The following is a 13,282-nucleotide window of genomic DNA, read 5'->3' as shown; positions in this document are numbered from 1 at the left end:
GGCATTTATACGGCAAAAATGGTTTTTGCGTGCTTATGCTACGCACTAAAAAACCCTGGGGTTGGTTTAGGGGGGAGGGGGGGGGAGGAGTTTGTGCGTATTATACGGCAAAAAGTACGTATCATATGCACGCAAAAAACGCGTACCGTATACACGCAAAAAAAAATACGTTTTTGGCGTATAAATGCCACGAGAAATGACATTTGTGCTATAGATACAAACTTTCATGAGATCAGGACAAACAAACAAACAAACAAACAAACAAACAAAAAAGACTTTATTTGACTATTCCTTTTCTTCCTTCTGGGCCTGAGATGAGAGTTCAAGAGATTTCCTCGACGCATGCACGAGAATTGCGCAAGAAGTGGAATAACAAAGCAATTCTAGCGCATGCATCGTGGAAATCTCTTGGACTCTCGTCTCAGGCCCAGAAGAAAGAAAAGGAAAAGTTTACTTTGGGCTTAAGCCTTTCCCAGCCTTACACACACTTGCATATGCAAATCGTTTTCATTTTAATTTAGTTGTTCTTGATGCTTTTTTGCAATAGATGAATAAAAATGTGTTTGCTTTTATATATTTTAGTTTTAATTATTTCTATTTTGCTTTGGAATATTTCTATGTTGGTGTGTGAGATTCGTCAGGCATTTTATACCACACATTTTTACATGAAGAATACAAAATATGCATATCGATTTGAACTCTATGCATGTTTGATGAAAAGAAAACGGTGGATCTTCGAGGAATGCTGTTTATTGAATAACAGTAAAACAAAACCTGTTTTAATAATGTTTTTGGCTTGCTGTCTCTGGCTAGCTGTATACACAGTTCTGTTGATAATGAGTCTACGGGGACAGGTTGGGACAGGGTCCAAGTCAATGGAGAACAAGCACCATTTCTCCTCTGCTGCTAATAGCTTACATTAAAAGAGACTATGGAGATTTTTATGTCACTTGAAAATATGAGAAATTTGATTGGCAATTTTTCATAATTAGTGACATGTGACTCATAAAGCTTCACTCATAAAGCTAGATCTCTGTAGCCCCTTTTCCACCAAAGCATTTTGAGAGCCGGTTCGGAGCCGGTGCCTGCGCGCGAACCAGTTCTTTGTGTTTCGACAGCCAAAGAACCGGTTCTCGGGCCAGAAGAACTGGTTCCAAAGCGGCACCAACTCTTTGCTGGACTAGAACCGTTCTTTTACAACGTCATGCTTACGTCGGGGGCTGGGGCGGGTTTAGATGTCTTCTAAACATCTTTTCTGACCATAATAAAGGAGCGCAAAAGCCAGGAGAAACATTTGCAGAAACACGATGGAGTCCGCCTTTGTAATTGTTATGCTTGAAGTTAACGCAAGCGTTTCTATTTTTGTAATTTTTTTATTAAAGACATTATAAGCAAAGAAGAAAAGTCACAATAGAACATATAAATGGAAAGAAAAAAGACACAATTACAGGGGTACATAACTTATCAGAAAAAATTACATTTCAAACGAAAAGATTTAAAGATCGACATATTTCAATTGTTTTTAAAGCTTTCTTGGTATACGAGTTAGAGATAATCCGAAAGTAATGTTGTATTTGCAAGCGTTTCTAGCTAAGACGTATGGCGACGTACACAGTGACCCCTGAGCAATAAGCACATTATCACAATTACTGTAAATTAATGGTGTGTTGCATCTTTACTGAGTTACTCTAAAGTATTTCACATTGAATAAATCAGCATTAATTCATGAGGCCCTCCGGACAACACTGCACAAGCTGATACTACCTTTAGTATTCCGTCTACATTCTTCCAATTTATGTTTCTTGTTTAATTCAGGACGGTGTGTTTCGCTGTTCTGGGTTCTAGGCTTACACCAACTTAAAATTCAGAACCACAGCCTGATTAAAACTCAGAGAAGCGATGCCAAACAGTACACTTCAGCCAGCCAACTAAGTTACGGGTGAGGCAGGTCAAAAGAAAGTCTCTTTCATTTTAATCAAAGGACATTGCCATCCTACTTCGTGAATCTCAAATAGCAGATTGCAATCTTTTTCGCTGCTGCTATACCTCATGAATGCATGTGCTTGCTTGTAAAACAGAAGGAAAAGCACTGACCTCGCACTGAACACTTTCAATCACGCTCATCAGAGGATAAACGAGCCCTGCCGGTGTCGGTAGCGCCAGCTCTGGTTCATTGCTGCACTGTGTTATTCTGTTCCCCTTTTCCAGGCATTTCCTTTCCCTTTCACTTTAGCAGTAGTATGGATTACACACCACGCCAAATTATTTATTATTCAGCTTCTCACTCACCTGGACCCCATTGAGACCAGGCCACTGTTCGCTTGTGTGTGTGAGGGGACATTGAATTACCCTTAATGAAATAACCTAATCTATTCTAATTGATTTGGTGTGAATAGCTGAAGAATGGTGTTCAGTTTCCAAATGAGGGCACTACGGCCCTGACTTTGTTTAAATTTAATGGACACAAACTAAAGAGGTTTTGATTATCGATGTTGCTATGAGAACATAGCCGTGATGGAGAAAACACAAAAACAAAATAAAGAATTACTCACAAAAGACACTGAGTTGTATATTCAACCAATAGCTGGATATGGTTTAACTCTTAAAGAAACAGTTCACAATAAATGAAATATTCCTAATTGGTGTCGTGAACCAATTGATTTTGGCATTGCTGATGTCAAACCTATTTTTTCCCCTTTTTGTACGTATTTGATTCTGTAAAAATGCAGCATGGATATTCTTCAAAACATCTAATTTGATGTTTCAAATAAGTCATGAGGATGAGTAGATGATGACAGCATTTTAATTTTTGAATTTTGATCTCAAATCCAGTCAGTGAAGTATTGACGAAATAAGACCAGTCATAAACACTTAATAAAGGATTAATGCTATTATTTAGAAAATGGCCATACTTGATAACTCACAATTGGTTTAATATGAACATTTTGCCATTTATGCACCCTTCAGAAACAATACGTTTCAAAACATCAGGAAAGCATAAGACTTATTATCATCATGCAGAGAACAATGAGCAAATCTACTTTTTACATTCAGATCAAACACTTTTAGATCAAAGCTCTGGAGAAGGGAACCGGACTTCCCCCCCAGAGTACAACCAGTCATTTGTCAAAGTGAGGACAGGATTCAATGTAATAATTTCAAAGCTGACATAAACTAATTAATTAATCATTTAAATGGCAAACCTTTCATGCAGTGAGAGAAAAGGATTATCACAGCTTGAAGCCATCATACACCACAAGGTTCAAAACTCACCATCTGACTCATAAACATGAGTCAACAGCCACCCATCATATTAGATATCATATTGCCCCCAAGCTAAATCTGCAGTTCACTTCAATAGTTGAAAGATGAACAAATTTGATTTTAGTCTCGTAAAAAGTTCAAAGCATTCGGTGTGCTCAGATTCCCCAAACCAGGAGGAGATGAAAACAAGAAAAATGGGAAAATAAATAAACGAATAAGCCTCTTATCTCCAGATGCTCGCACGCAATGTTCTCCAAATTTACGCGACCTCAGTTTTCATCCCTTCTTACTCCCGTGTTTTTTCCAATTCACTAAAAGAGCATGTAATTTCATTTTTAAGAGGTTTTTCATCCATTAGCATTACATCAGTTTAAATTGCAGGGGCACTCGGCGGGTTTGAAGCACGCTCGAGAAACATTCTGTAACGGTCTCTAAGTGCGGTGAAGAGTCCGTCATTGTCACTGCCCGAACTGGTAATGATATATTTATTATATGTAATAATACGCATCATATATGGCACATTAAGTCACAACAACGAGGACGATATGAGTAACACCGCGACCGCGCTCTAAGGACGCGCGATCTACAGTTCGAGTGAAATTATGTAACTATCATCAACTCAGTCTCACAGCGAATAGTCGTGTAGAAACCACAAGCCACATTTGGAGTATATCTTTTTCATATTTTATTTATGCTGTTGTATCGTATTAAACGTTGTTTTTTGTCCCCTTGATGCCACAGCGCCTATTTTTCACATTTTTAAAGGTACCCGTTAAGAAGTGATAGATTCCTCACCTGCATAGTGTTCTTGTGATGAATCCTCCTCAAGCGCTGAGGAGAAATGTCTGTTGCTATTGCACTCACTACAGGAGCAGCAGCTTCAGCACGCAGATCTGTCAAGTGGAATGTGAGGGAATGCCCAAGCCAGCCTTCCTCTCCTCTCCTCTCCTCTCCTCTCCTCTCCTGAGTGTGTGTGTGTCAAAGAGAGTGGGCGCCCAGACATATTGGATCAAATGTGTGTCTGTGGGTTTATAAGTCTTTTATTATCTTGGCAGATTAAAAAAACCTCACATAAACCTCTGCTGGCAGTGGCAGATTAGGATAATAGAGATGCTGCTATGTCGATGCCGTAAAGTGCCTATAAAACGACCTCTAAAATTAAAAGAGCTGATTTTTCCACCTTCTGCATTAACTCCATTAGTTTTCCTGTAGATTGAACAGCATGGTATTAGAAACGCCAGTGTCATGGTTTCAATTCTCAGAAGGAACTAAAACTATTTTTTTTTCTTATGTAGGTGTTTAGTTAAAGCCATGCACCATGAAATCAAAATTGACAACTCTTGGGGTTTATTTATGTAACATTGCAGTAGGCTACTTAAAACGATTTATCCATGCACATTTTTATTTATTTATTTATTTTTGATTTACATAGGCCTACCTTCAAAATCTTGATTTTTAAATCAAAACATACTCCCTCTTGCAGTGCCAGCTCTTTTTTTTTTTTTTTTTTTTTTGGCTTGAGGGCGGGGCAACCTGTCCATCACAGATAACAGCAACAGCAAACCACAAAAATACAGTAGTCCAATCAATTCCTGATGTTCAAAATCAAATCCCACCCTATCTTTTTTTCTAGTTAGAGAGTTTCACGGGGATAGGCTATACGCATAGACACAGTAAAAGAAATGGACACAGTGACCCCAGACTTCAACAGAGAAAAGTGAAGTGAATTAGAAGCACTCACTTCCTGATGGACGAGCACACTGCGCAGGCTAAAATTGAGCTTGACGACGTAGATGTGACGTGAGCAACCTGTACGTCTTCTGGCAGCTTTGCCAAGAGGAATCTGAATCATTTCCTTCCGAATCTTGCAGAGACGGAGAGTGCGATTATTAGCTGTCCATGAGCTAGCAGCAGGAGCAACTTTTTGACTCTCTATGGGCTTCTCCCTTGACTTTATCGGACGCTATGCCTCCACGCCCCACCAATTGCCCTCGAGCATCTCCTTCTGTCTATAATTTCTCGACTGTGCGACAGAGAGTCATGTGTTATGACGCAATCGTTAGCCTATTTTTATAAAAACTGCTTCTACGAGGCCACAACGTAAGATACAAAGTAACAGAGCCTTTATACATTGTTGTTTCTTTAGAAATAATAATTGGATAAATTGAATCTTTAAACGCCTCAGATGTTAAGTTATTTGCTGTCAAAGTGACGCCAGAATGAATGGGAGTCAATGGAATGTTAACAACAGGTGAAGGCTTGCTAACCAATGGCGGGCCCCGGGGAGACTTCAGTTTCGGGCTGGTGGATTGCCCCCTTTGGATATACGTCACAATAGGAAAGAAAAGGCAATTGCAACTTCCTTGTCATGCTGATTTTAAAGGGGGGGGGGGGGGTTGACTGCTTTTTTTCTTTGCATGATTGTGTTTATGGGGTGCAATATAACATGTATTCGTGTTTTTTCTTTTTTAAAAAGTCTTATTTTTCATAAATTTCACCTTTATTGTAAGCTGCGCTCTCCTCTGTCCCCCGAACGAGCGGTCGACTTCCTGATTCTATGAAACCACTCTCTCAGAAACAGGCAGTGAGCTCAGATTGGTTAGTTTGGGCCGGTGTGTTGTGATTGGCTAAACTGGCTCACATTGTCCGGAAGGTTAACGCCCATTACCTTTACGGGCGAAACGTGCATGTCATGAGCTCCGGTCCAGATGTAAATAATGATGTCGAGACAGTATCAGTTTGAGGCAGAATCAGACCGAGAAAGCCGCGATGAAAAGAGTCAAGCTGAACCTCACAACACACGGCTCTTACAAAGCGTTTCTGAATGATAATTTGCTCCATTTTTTTAAGTTTATACACGTTTGTTTCACACAATAGCATCTGACTGGCAACAATAGCAACTGACTGGCTGCTCTACTCAAACAGCGTTGGCATTTACGTTCTTGATCAAATCGAAAATAACGTCATAAAGCATATATATACATGAAAAATACATTTACAACATTAGTACTTGAACTAGTACTAGAAAATTCAGGTCCATAATGTTTGTACGCATTTGTCGTAGACACAAAATAGCATAACTAGTAGCCTAGTGGCTATAAAGCCAGCGCTGGCATTTGAAAAAAATAAATAAATAAAACACAAGGCTACGTCTGGAATTATACATGCAAATACATTTAAAATGATTAAGTCTTGGCCTACTTACAGGTTGTGGCCCAACAGCTGCTGCCTCTGGTTTTAAAGTTGGAACTGCTTCATGTTTTAGTAACAGTTTCTTGTTGAATCCGGCATTGAATTCGTGGAGATTCTGGAAGCTGTCTTCCTTAAAATGCACAGCACAGAGACATAAATTACGATCGTCATTTTCAGGAACATAATCAAACATAAATTGTATCCATTGTTGACGAAGTACAGTACAGTACAATATCTCTGCTTACACTAAACTTTCAGCGCTGCAACTTTGCAGATACTGTTCATGCACGAACAGCAACATTACACACTATTTAAAATGAAAAAAAGTGAAATCGCAATCAACCCCCTTTATTTGAGCTTGCTGCTCACTGACTGAATACTGCACAATGTGCACAATAACAAAGAAAACAGTATGCCATAGTTGTCAATAGACAGTATAGTGTTCACCTATAGTTTAGTACGCTTGTCACATGTTTACTTTTGTTGCATGTTTAATTCAGCAAGCAGCCTCCGGTTAACATCTTGGAAATAATAATAGCTGTTTGCATTTTTTATCTTTTGTCCAAACATTCAGTAGTCACATTAATCGTCCACATGACAACAATAGAATAACAATATTAATTCTAGTTTATTTATCAATGGAAGATCAAGTCCATTTTGGCGTGTTTATTCATAACACTATGGAAGAGTCCATTGTGGGATGCAGTCAGAGGTGGATAGAGAACACAGCTTTATTACTTGAGTAAAAGTACAGATACCCCTGACTAAATTTTAAGTACAAGTAAAGGCACTTCAGTCAGATGTCTACTTAAGTAAAAGTACTGAAGTACTGGTTTTAAAAAGTAATTGAGTATCAAGAGTACATTTTCTAAATATTGCATTACCTCTGCCACTGTGCTTACATTTATGTACAGAAACGTCCTACATGGTGTTATGAAAAAATGTTAATACCTTGGAGAATATAAAAGGAATTGAACGTAAAATCGAGTCATTTTCATCTTTTTACCATGTTGCTTTATTTAACATTTAAGAAAATTTCAGAATATTCAGAAAATTGAAATATAGTCTGGCAAGGTGGGGCCACGGCTTGGCACATTAACGGATGGACCTTCATCTGTTGTTTCGTCTCTCATCTAAATCTGACCATGGAGTTGACTTTGGCGGAAAGCTGAAGGTGATTGCTGATATTCCATGCAAAAATATATATATATATATATATCCTACATCTTGTGGATAATACTCCAGCAATATGTTAAAGGTGCTATTCAGTGACCAACATCTACAAGTGGCAAGACCAGAGGCATTTCTTAAAATGTAATTTAAATTCCTGAGGAGATTCCTCTGTGCAGTAATGAGTCTGTGAATCAATTTGCACTGCCTCCACTAATAGCATGTCTGGGTGTTTAGGCATGGCTGTGGATCTGCAGTCTGTCTCACACACTCTGTGATGTTACCTCTGTCCTCTGGTACGTCACATGCTCTTTCAGCCCTTGTGACATCACTTGCACTCACTCCCAAGGAACAAGAAGAACATTGAAGTCAGTTCTTGTTTGCAGGTGAAAAAGCAGGATAGCAGAGGTATATACAGTATTATATACACATTTATTTTCATTTTGTTCATGAATTAAATTTTGGCTAGAGAAATATGTCTAATGTTATATGGGTTATCTAGATATCCATCCAATTGTCAGCATCACATTCTCAGCAATGTTTTGAGCTGAAATGTATGACTAATGCACAAATGTCACAACCCAGTAATCTCTGTCTAACACGCCAGTGTCATATTTTGATGTTACATAAGATGGGAGCTGTATAACACCTTCAGCATCTTTCTAAGACAACCGGAAACTTGTACAGTGAATATATAGTCTTCTATAACCAGAATATTGTTATTATAATTTGGCAAATAAGCAAATACACTGTGGCTTCTGCAGCAATTAATCACTTTCTCTCTTTGTCTCATCGAACACAATCACACACACACAAACAGACATCAATATAAACTGACAAATAAGGCAAAGAAGAGTGTAAGGAAGCAGCGGGGTGTATTAAAAGATTTGGCCTGCAAACACAATTCTGAGTTAAACAGGGCACTATAGCTTCAAGGGGACTTTTCATGCAAACTGTGCACTTCAAGGTACAAACAATATAAACATGAGAAAGTACGTAATTCCCCAAAGTGTGAAACCTTTTCAGCACTAAACTGACACATTTATATGTAAATTTTTGTTACTGTTGAGCTTGATATGCAGTTAACACCTGAGTTAATTACTGTGAACCCTATAATGTGCTGCACCAGTGGTTCTATGAGATCAGCATGTGCAAAGTCAAAATAATATGGAAAATGAATACTTGCTCACTATATTTCAAGTTCTCTGAGGTCATACAATAGTATGACTACGTTCACAAAGGGAGCATTATGTCAGGGTTGTGCTGTAGACTGAAGTCCAGGAAACATAACTTCAATTATGTTCAAGCTGGTTTATTACCAAACTCAGGATACAGGGAAATTCAGGAACTCAGGACAACCACAATCTTACATTGACAAAGATCAACCAACACTGAGGGAAAACACAGGGCTTAAATGAACAGGGACTAATGGGATGATTAACTGAACACAGGAAGGGAATAGCTAATTAGACAGAGAGCGGGAAAACTAACAGGACTGAACCAAAATCACAAAAGACAGGGGGAAACAAGATCTCAAAACTGAACTAATAACAGGACTAAACCAAAATCACAAAGACAGGGGGGAAACAAGATCACAAAACAGAACTAAACACATTGAAAACGTGACACATTTATAACTGAAAATAATTTATTCTTGTCATGGAAAGCTGAATTTTTACCAGCCATTAGCTACTCCAGTCTTCAGTATAGTAAATTATGCTATCGGTATTTGTCCCATACTTTTGTTATACTTACTGTTTCCTGTTCTTTCTATCATCTTTGTAGTTCTGTTGTAGTTTTTCATTAGTTCTCTTATTTTTCCCAAGTGTGTCTTGTTTGCCATGTTAGCCCTTTTATATTGTATATATGAAGAGTTCAGATGCAAAAGCCTCTAAATGCCATTTGAAATTTTCTTCTAAATTTACCATTTTTATCAAGCTTGTATATTTAAGTTCAGTAATTTCACTTAAATGACAATTAAAAGGTAATCTTCATTGCCATTTAAGTGAAATTACTGAACTTAAATTACAAGCTTGATAAAAATGATCATTTTAGAAGAAAATTTCAAATGGCACTTAGAAGCTTTTGCATATGAACTCTTCATATATATATATATATATATATATATATATATATACATACAATTATCATATAGGCCTACAGTAAATTTCCATTAACATTTTTCTCAAGATGGGATTTTACCTCTGGTTTACCATATATTCAACTTATTATGGTTTACCCATCGTGCTTATAGAAGATAGAGAAGAAGAAGATTGAGCAAAAAGGAGATTACAGCTAATGTGGTTTTGATGAGTCTAGATGGATTATGGTGTTGTTATAGATAAAGGAAATTACAGTGGTAGCAGAGGTGTTGGTACCATAATGAGAATTCAAGCGATAAAATTCATGCAGAATGTCAGATCTGTGAACCGAAGAAAAAACGAAGAAACCAAGCCAATTAACCTCAGGTTTAAGAGAGAGTATTCTTGCCATTAGTTTCTTTTGCTATTATAATAAGCAATTTATATTAGTGAGTAAAAACAGACAAACATTACTTCCAGAGCCATGGCCCAAAAATTGTGCAGTAGCACTTTAAACAAAAATGTACTCCCTAGCTAAAAAATGTGCCTCCAGAAACCAATGAAACAAATCCATTGGATTAGTTTAGAGTTTTACATCGGCCTGACAAACTGCTTTTAACTTTTAATCTACATTCACCAAACTCAGCACAGAGCTTCATTCTGTTCTCACTCTGGTTATTTGATTTTTCTAGCAGATCAGACTTACAGTTTTCTTGTTGTGGAAGATCAAACATCATATAGACGATTTCTTATTATTAATTCTGACTGTAATTTCTCAAGCTAAGTCAATCTGTTTTATCCAACTCTTAATGTTTTAAGTCTTAGGCTATACCTTCAAATCTTTAAAGGGGGAAAACTGTTTCAGGACTTTGTCAGTGAACATCAAGGTTTGTCTTGACGAACATTTCTTGTCCTGGGTTAGACTTCTAAGTATAGACTGTGACTGATCGTTAACTAACTGCATTGACTTTTCAGTTAATACATTTCTTTGACAGAAACAGCAAATCCATTTCCAACATTTAAATTTCCCCTCAACATAGATATTATATACATATTTTTACCATTGTTAATAGTACTACATTATTAATTGTACTGAAAAGGTACCTGCCTGTTCCGAATAAATAGTGAATTGTTCCAGAAAATCCTGCTTGTCTTGTATCTGCCAAGGAGGCCAGATTTAAAGTGTTTATGTGCCCAGTATCCGCCAAGGAGACCATTTTGTTAACCCCTATTTGCACTTCCCAGTCCTTCAGCCCCCTCCTCACTGTCTGACATCAGCCCTGCGTCTCCTCCCACTCCCCTATGGATCAGCCCATCACATTGTGGACCAGCCTCAAAATGTTAGCTCACCAGCTCAGCAATGGGATTTTGATTCCCGAGCTCCACCTCGAATCTCCTGGCCCGTATCTCCACCTCGGACTCTCAAGCAGACATCTCCTCCTTGGTTCCTCCATCAGTCGGCTCCACCTGGGACTATCGTCCCTATACGGCTATGCCTTGGCCAGTCGTTGATCGTTTGCACCTGTTGTTCATTTTGTTGGTTGGTTTATCTGTATATTTAAGTCAGTTCTCGTCTTGTGGAGATCAGTTGTTTTGTTGCAAAGTGTTCTTAGTGTTTTCAGTTTTGTTAAATAAAGATCCACACTGCTGTGAATAGATCATTCTCAACTTTATTGCAACCAGACCGTGACATTTATACAGTCATTTTCCAAACCATTTTTAATTCATTAATTCAGTCTTTCGTTCGTTCGTTCGTTCGTTCGTTCATTCATTCATTCATTCATTCATTCATTCATTCATTCATTCATTCATTCATTCATTCATTCATTCATTCATTCATTCGGTCATTCAATCATTCAGTCAGTTGGTCATTCATTCATTCATTCATTCATTAACTCATTCATTCATTCATTCATTCATTCATTCATTCATTCAGTCAGTCAGTCAGTCAGTCATTAAACATTTTAATCTAATGATTAAAAAAATCATATTAGAATATAATAAAATCGTTCCCCCCTTCTTGTTATTACATTCAATCATCATAAAGCTCTGAACATATTACAGTACATGTAACAGGATTCATAAATCTTATTGACAATGATCCATTTAGCTATGAGGTACTGTACGGAGTGCTAGCCTGCAGCTTGGTCTGTCCTAAGCCATGACATCTCACTGCCCTTTACGCTGCATTTAATGAGTCCGCTGTACTGACTGAATGAGCATTAGTTTTCTCCCTCACTCTCCATGCTCTCTTTCTACTGTGCATGAACATTGCCAATTAAACTTTTTCTCTGGGCAGCCTCACTACTTCAGGTGCTAGGAGCACAATTCTCATGGTGATCCGCATGTAACAAGTTGAAACCAGAATTTCTAAGAATATCCTGTTATAACTATGATTATAGTGTTAATTTTGTGGATACTTCTTTCCTAAAAGAACAGATTTATAGAGACAGTTCACCCAAATTTTGAAATTCTGTCATTAAAGCTGCAGTCCGTAGCTTTTCCTCTTTGTCGCCATCTCTGTTCGAAATCTGCAATTGGAGTTATTCGCGTAATTATCATCTTTACGTGGGATGTAAATCGGATGAAACAGCGCGGAAGAACACAGTGTTTTGAGGCGAGTGCTGCTGTCAATCACCGCGGTGTGTGGATACTGTCATACAGAATCACAGATTTACTTTTTGAAAGTTTGACCAACATAAGAATATTCACCGGAAAATGTCTTCTAAACAAGTAAGTAACATCCATTTCGTTCTGATCAACTATAAGGGGGAAAAGCATTCGACATGATAAGCGTCGTTGCGATTTACAGCAACCGTGCAAATTATAGCCTACTTTGTTCTCCAATTGTTCATGTTAACAACATCAGCATTGCGTGATTGTGTTAAATTGAATGTGTTTTATGGTTACCTGTGTAGTTCAGAATTCATATTCTCCATAATAGCAAAACGAGAAAGGCAAACAAAGGAAACGCTGATTAAGAAAACGTACTGTTACCCGATTGAACTATTGAAATGTCTTACTTGTTCAGCAGAAAAAAAACAGTCTCTTCTCCCGTTTTGAAACCCTTCAAAACATGGAGTTAACGCACTTTTCAAAAGCCCCGCCGATGTTTAAATCCTTGTGTTCACATGAGATGGTTTCTTTCTCTTTCTCTAGACACCTTAAATCTGAAGTACGAAGTCTTTTGGGTTTAATAACTTCTGAATCTACAGTTGACACTAATGATTGTTGTTTTGATCTTTCTGGATGCCATAAGTTTAATTATGTGTAGTGCTGCGAGAAAAGCCTATACATCTTTACATCTCTCCTCACGCTCAGTAGCCGGCTAGCCGAAACTCCTTCTTTGTGTTTACTGGTGTGACGTAATGACGCAAAGACATGCTCGAATTTCCAGCGGAAACCCACCAGTACCACTGGAATTAAAATCAGTATTACAAGCTATCCGTTTTGAATCTAGCTATGGCAAGCAGATAGTTTTGACCACTGTCTTTATTTAAACCTTGTTAATGCAAGTGAGTGTCCAGTGGAGGGGATTGTGGTTCCCTCCAGCCAGTGTCGCCATTCCTTGAAGG

General features: G+C 38.0%; 1 protein-coding gene across 1 annotated transcript in view; it reads right to left on the bottom strand.

Moving 5' to 3' along the window:
* Nucleotides 1-4,237, bottom strand: part of kcnip3a (Kv channel interacting protein 3a, calsenilin) — a 77,585-nt gene extending 73,348 nt beyond the window's left edge. Inside the window, exon 1 of the mRNA XM_039681751.2 lies at nt 4,060-4,237. Within this exon, the coding sequence (XP_039537685.1) occupies nt 4,060-4,065 (6 nt within the window). The 5' untranslated portion in view covers nt 4,066-4,237. The remainder of the gene's footprint in view (nt 1-4,059) is intronic.
* Nucleotides 4,238-13,282: the final 9,045 nt, after the last annotated feature.

Source organism: Pimephales promelas, chromosome 14, assembly GCF_988280905.1.
Source record: "Pimephales promelas chromosome 14, fPimPro1.hap1.1, whole genome shotgun sequence".
Taxonomy (NCBI): domain Eukaryota; kingdom Metazoa; phylum Chordata; class Actinopteri; order Cypriniformes; family Leuciscidae; genus Pimephales; species Pimephales promelas.
The sequence above is the reverse complement of the archived record's forward strand: the minus strand, read 5'-3'. Positions and strand labels throughout refer to the sequence as shown.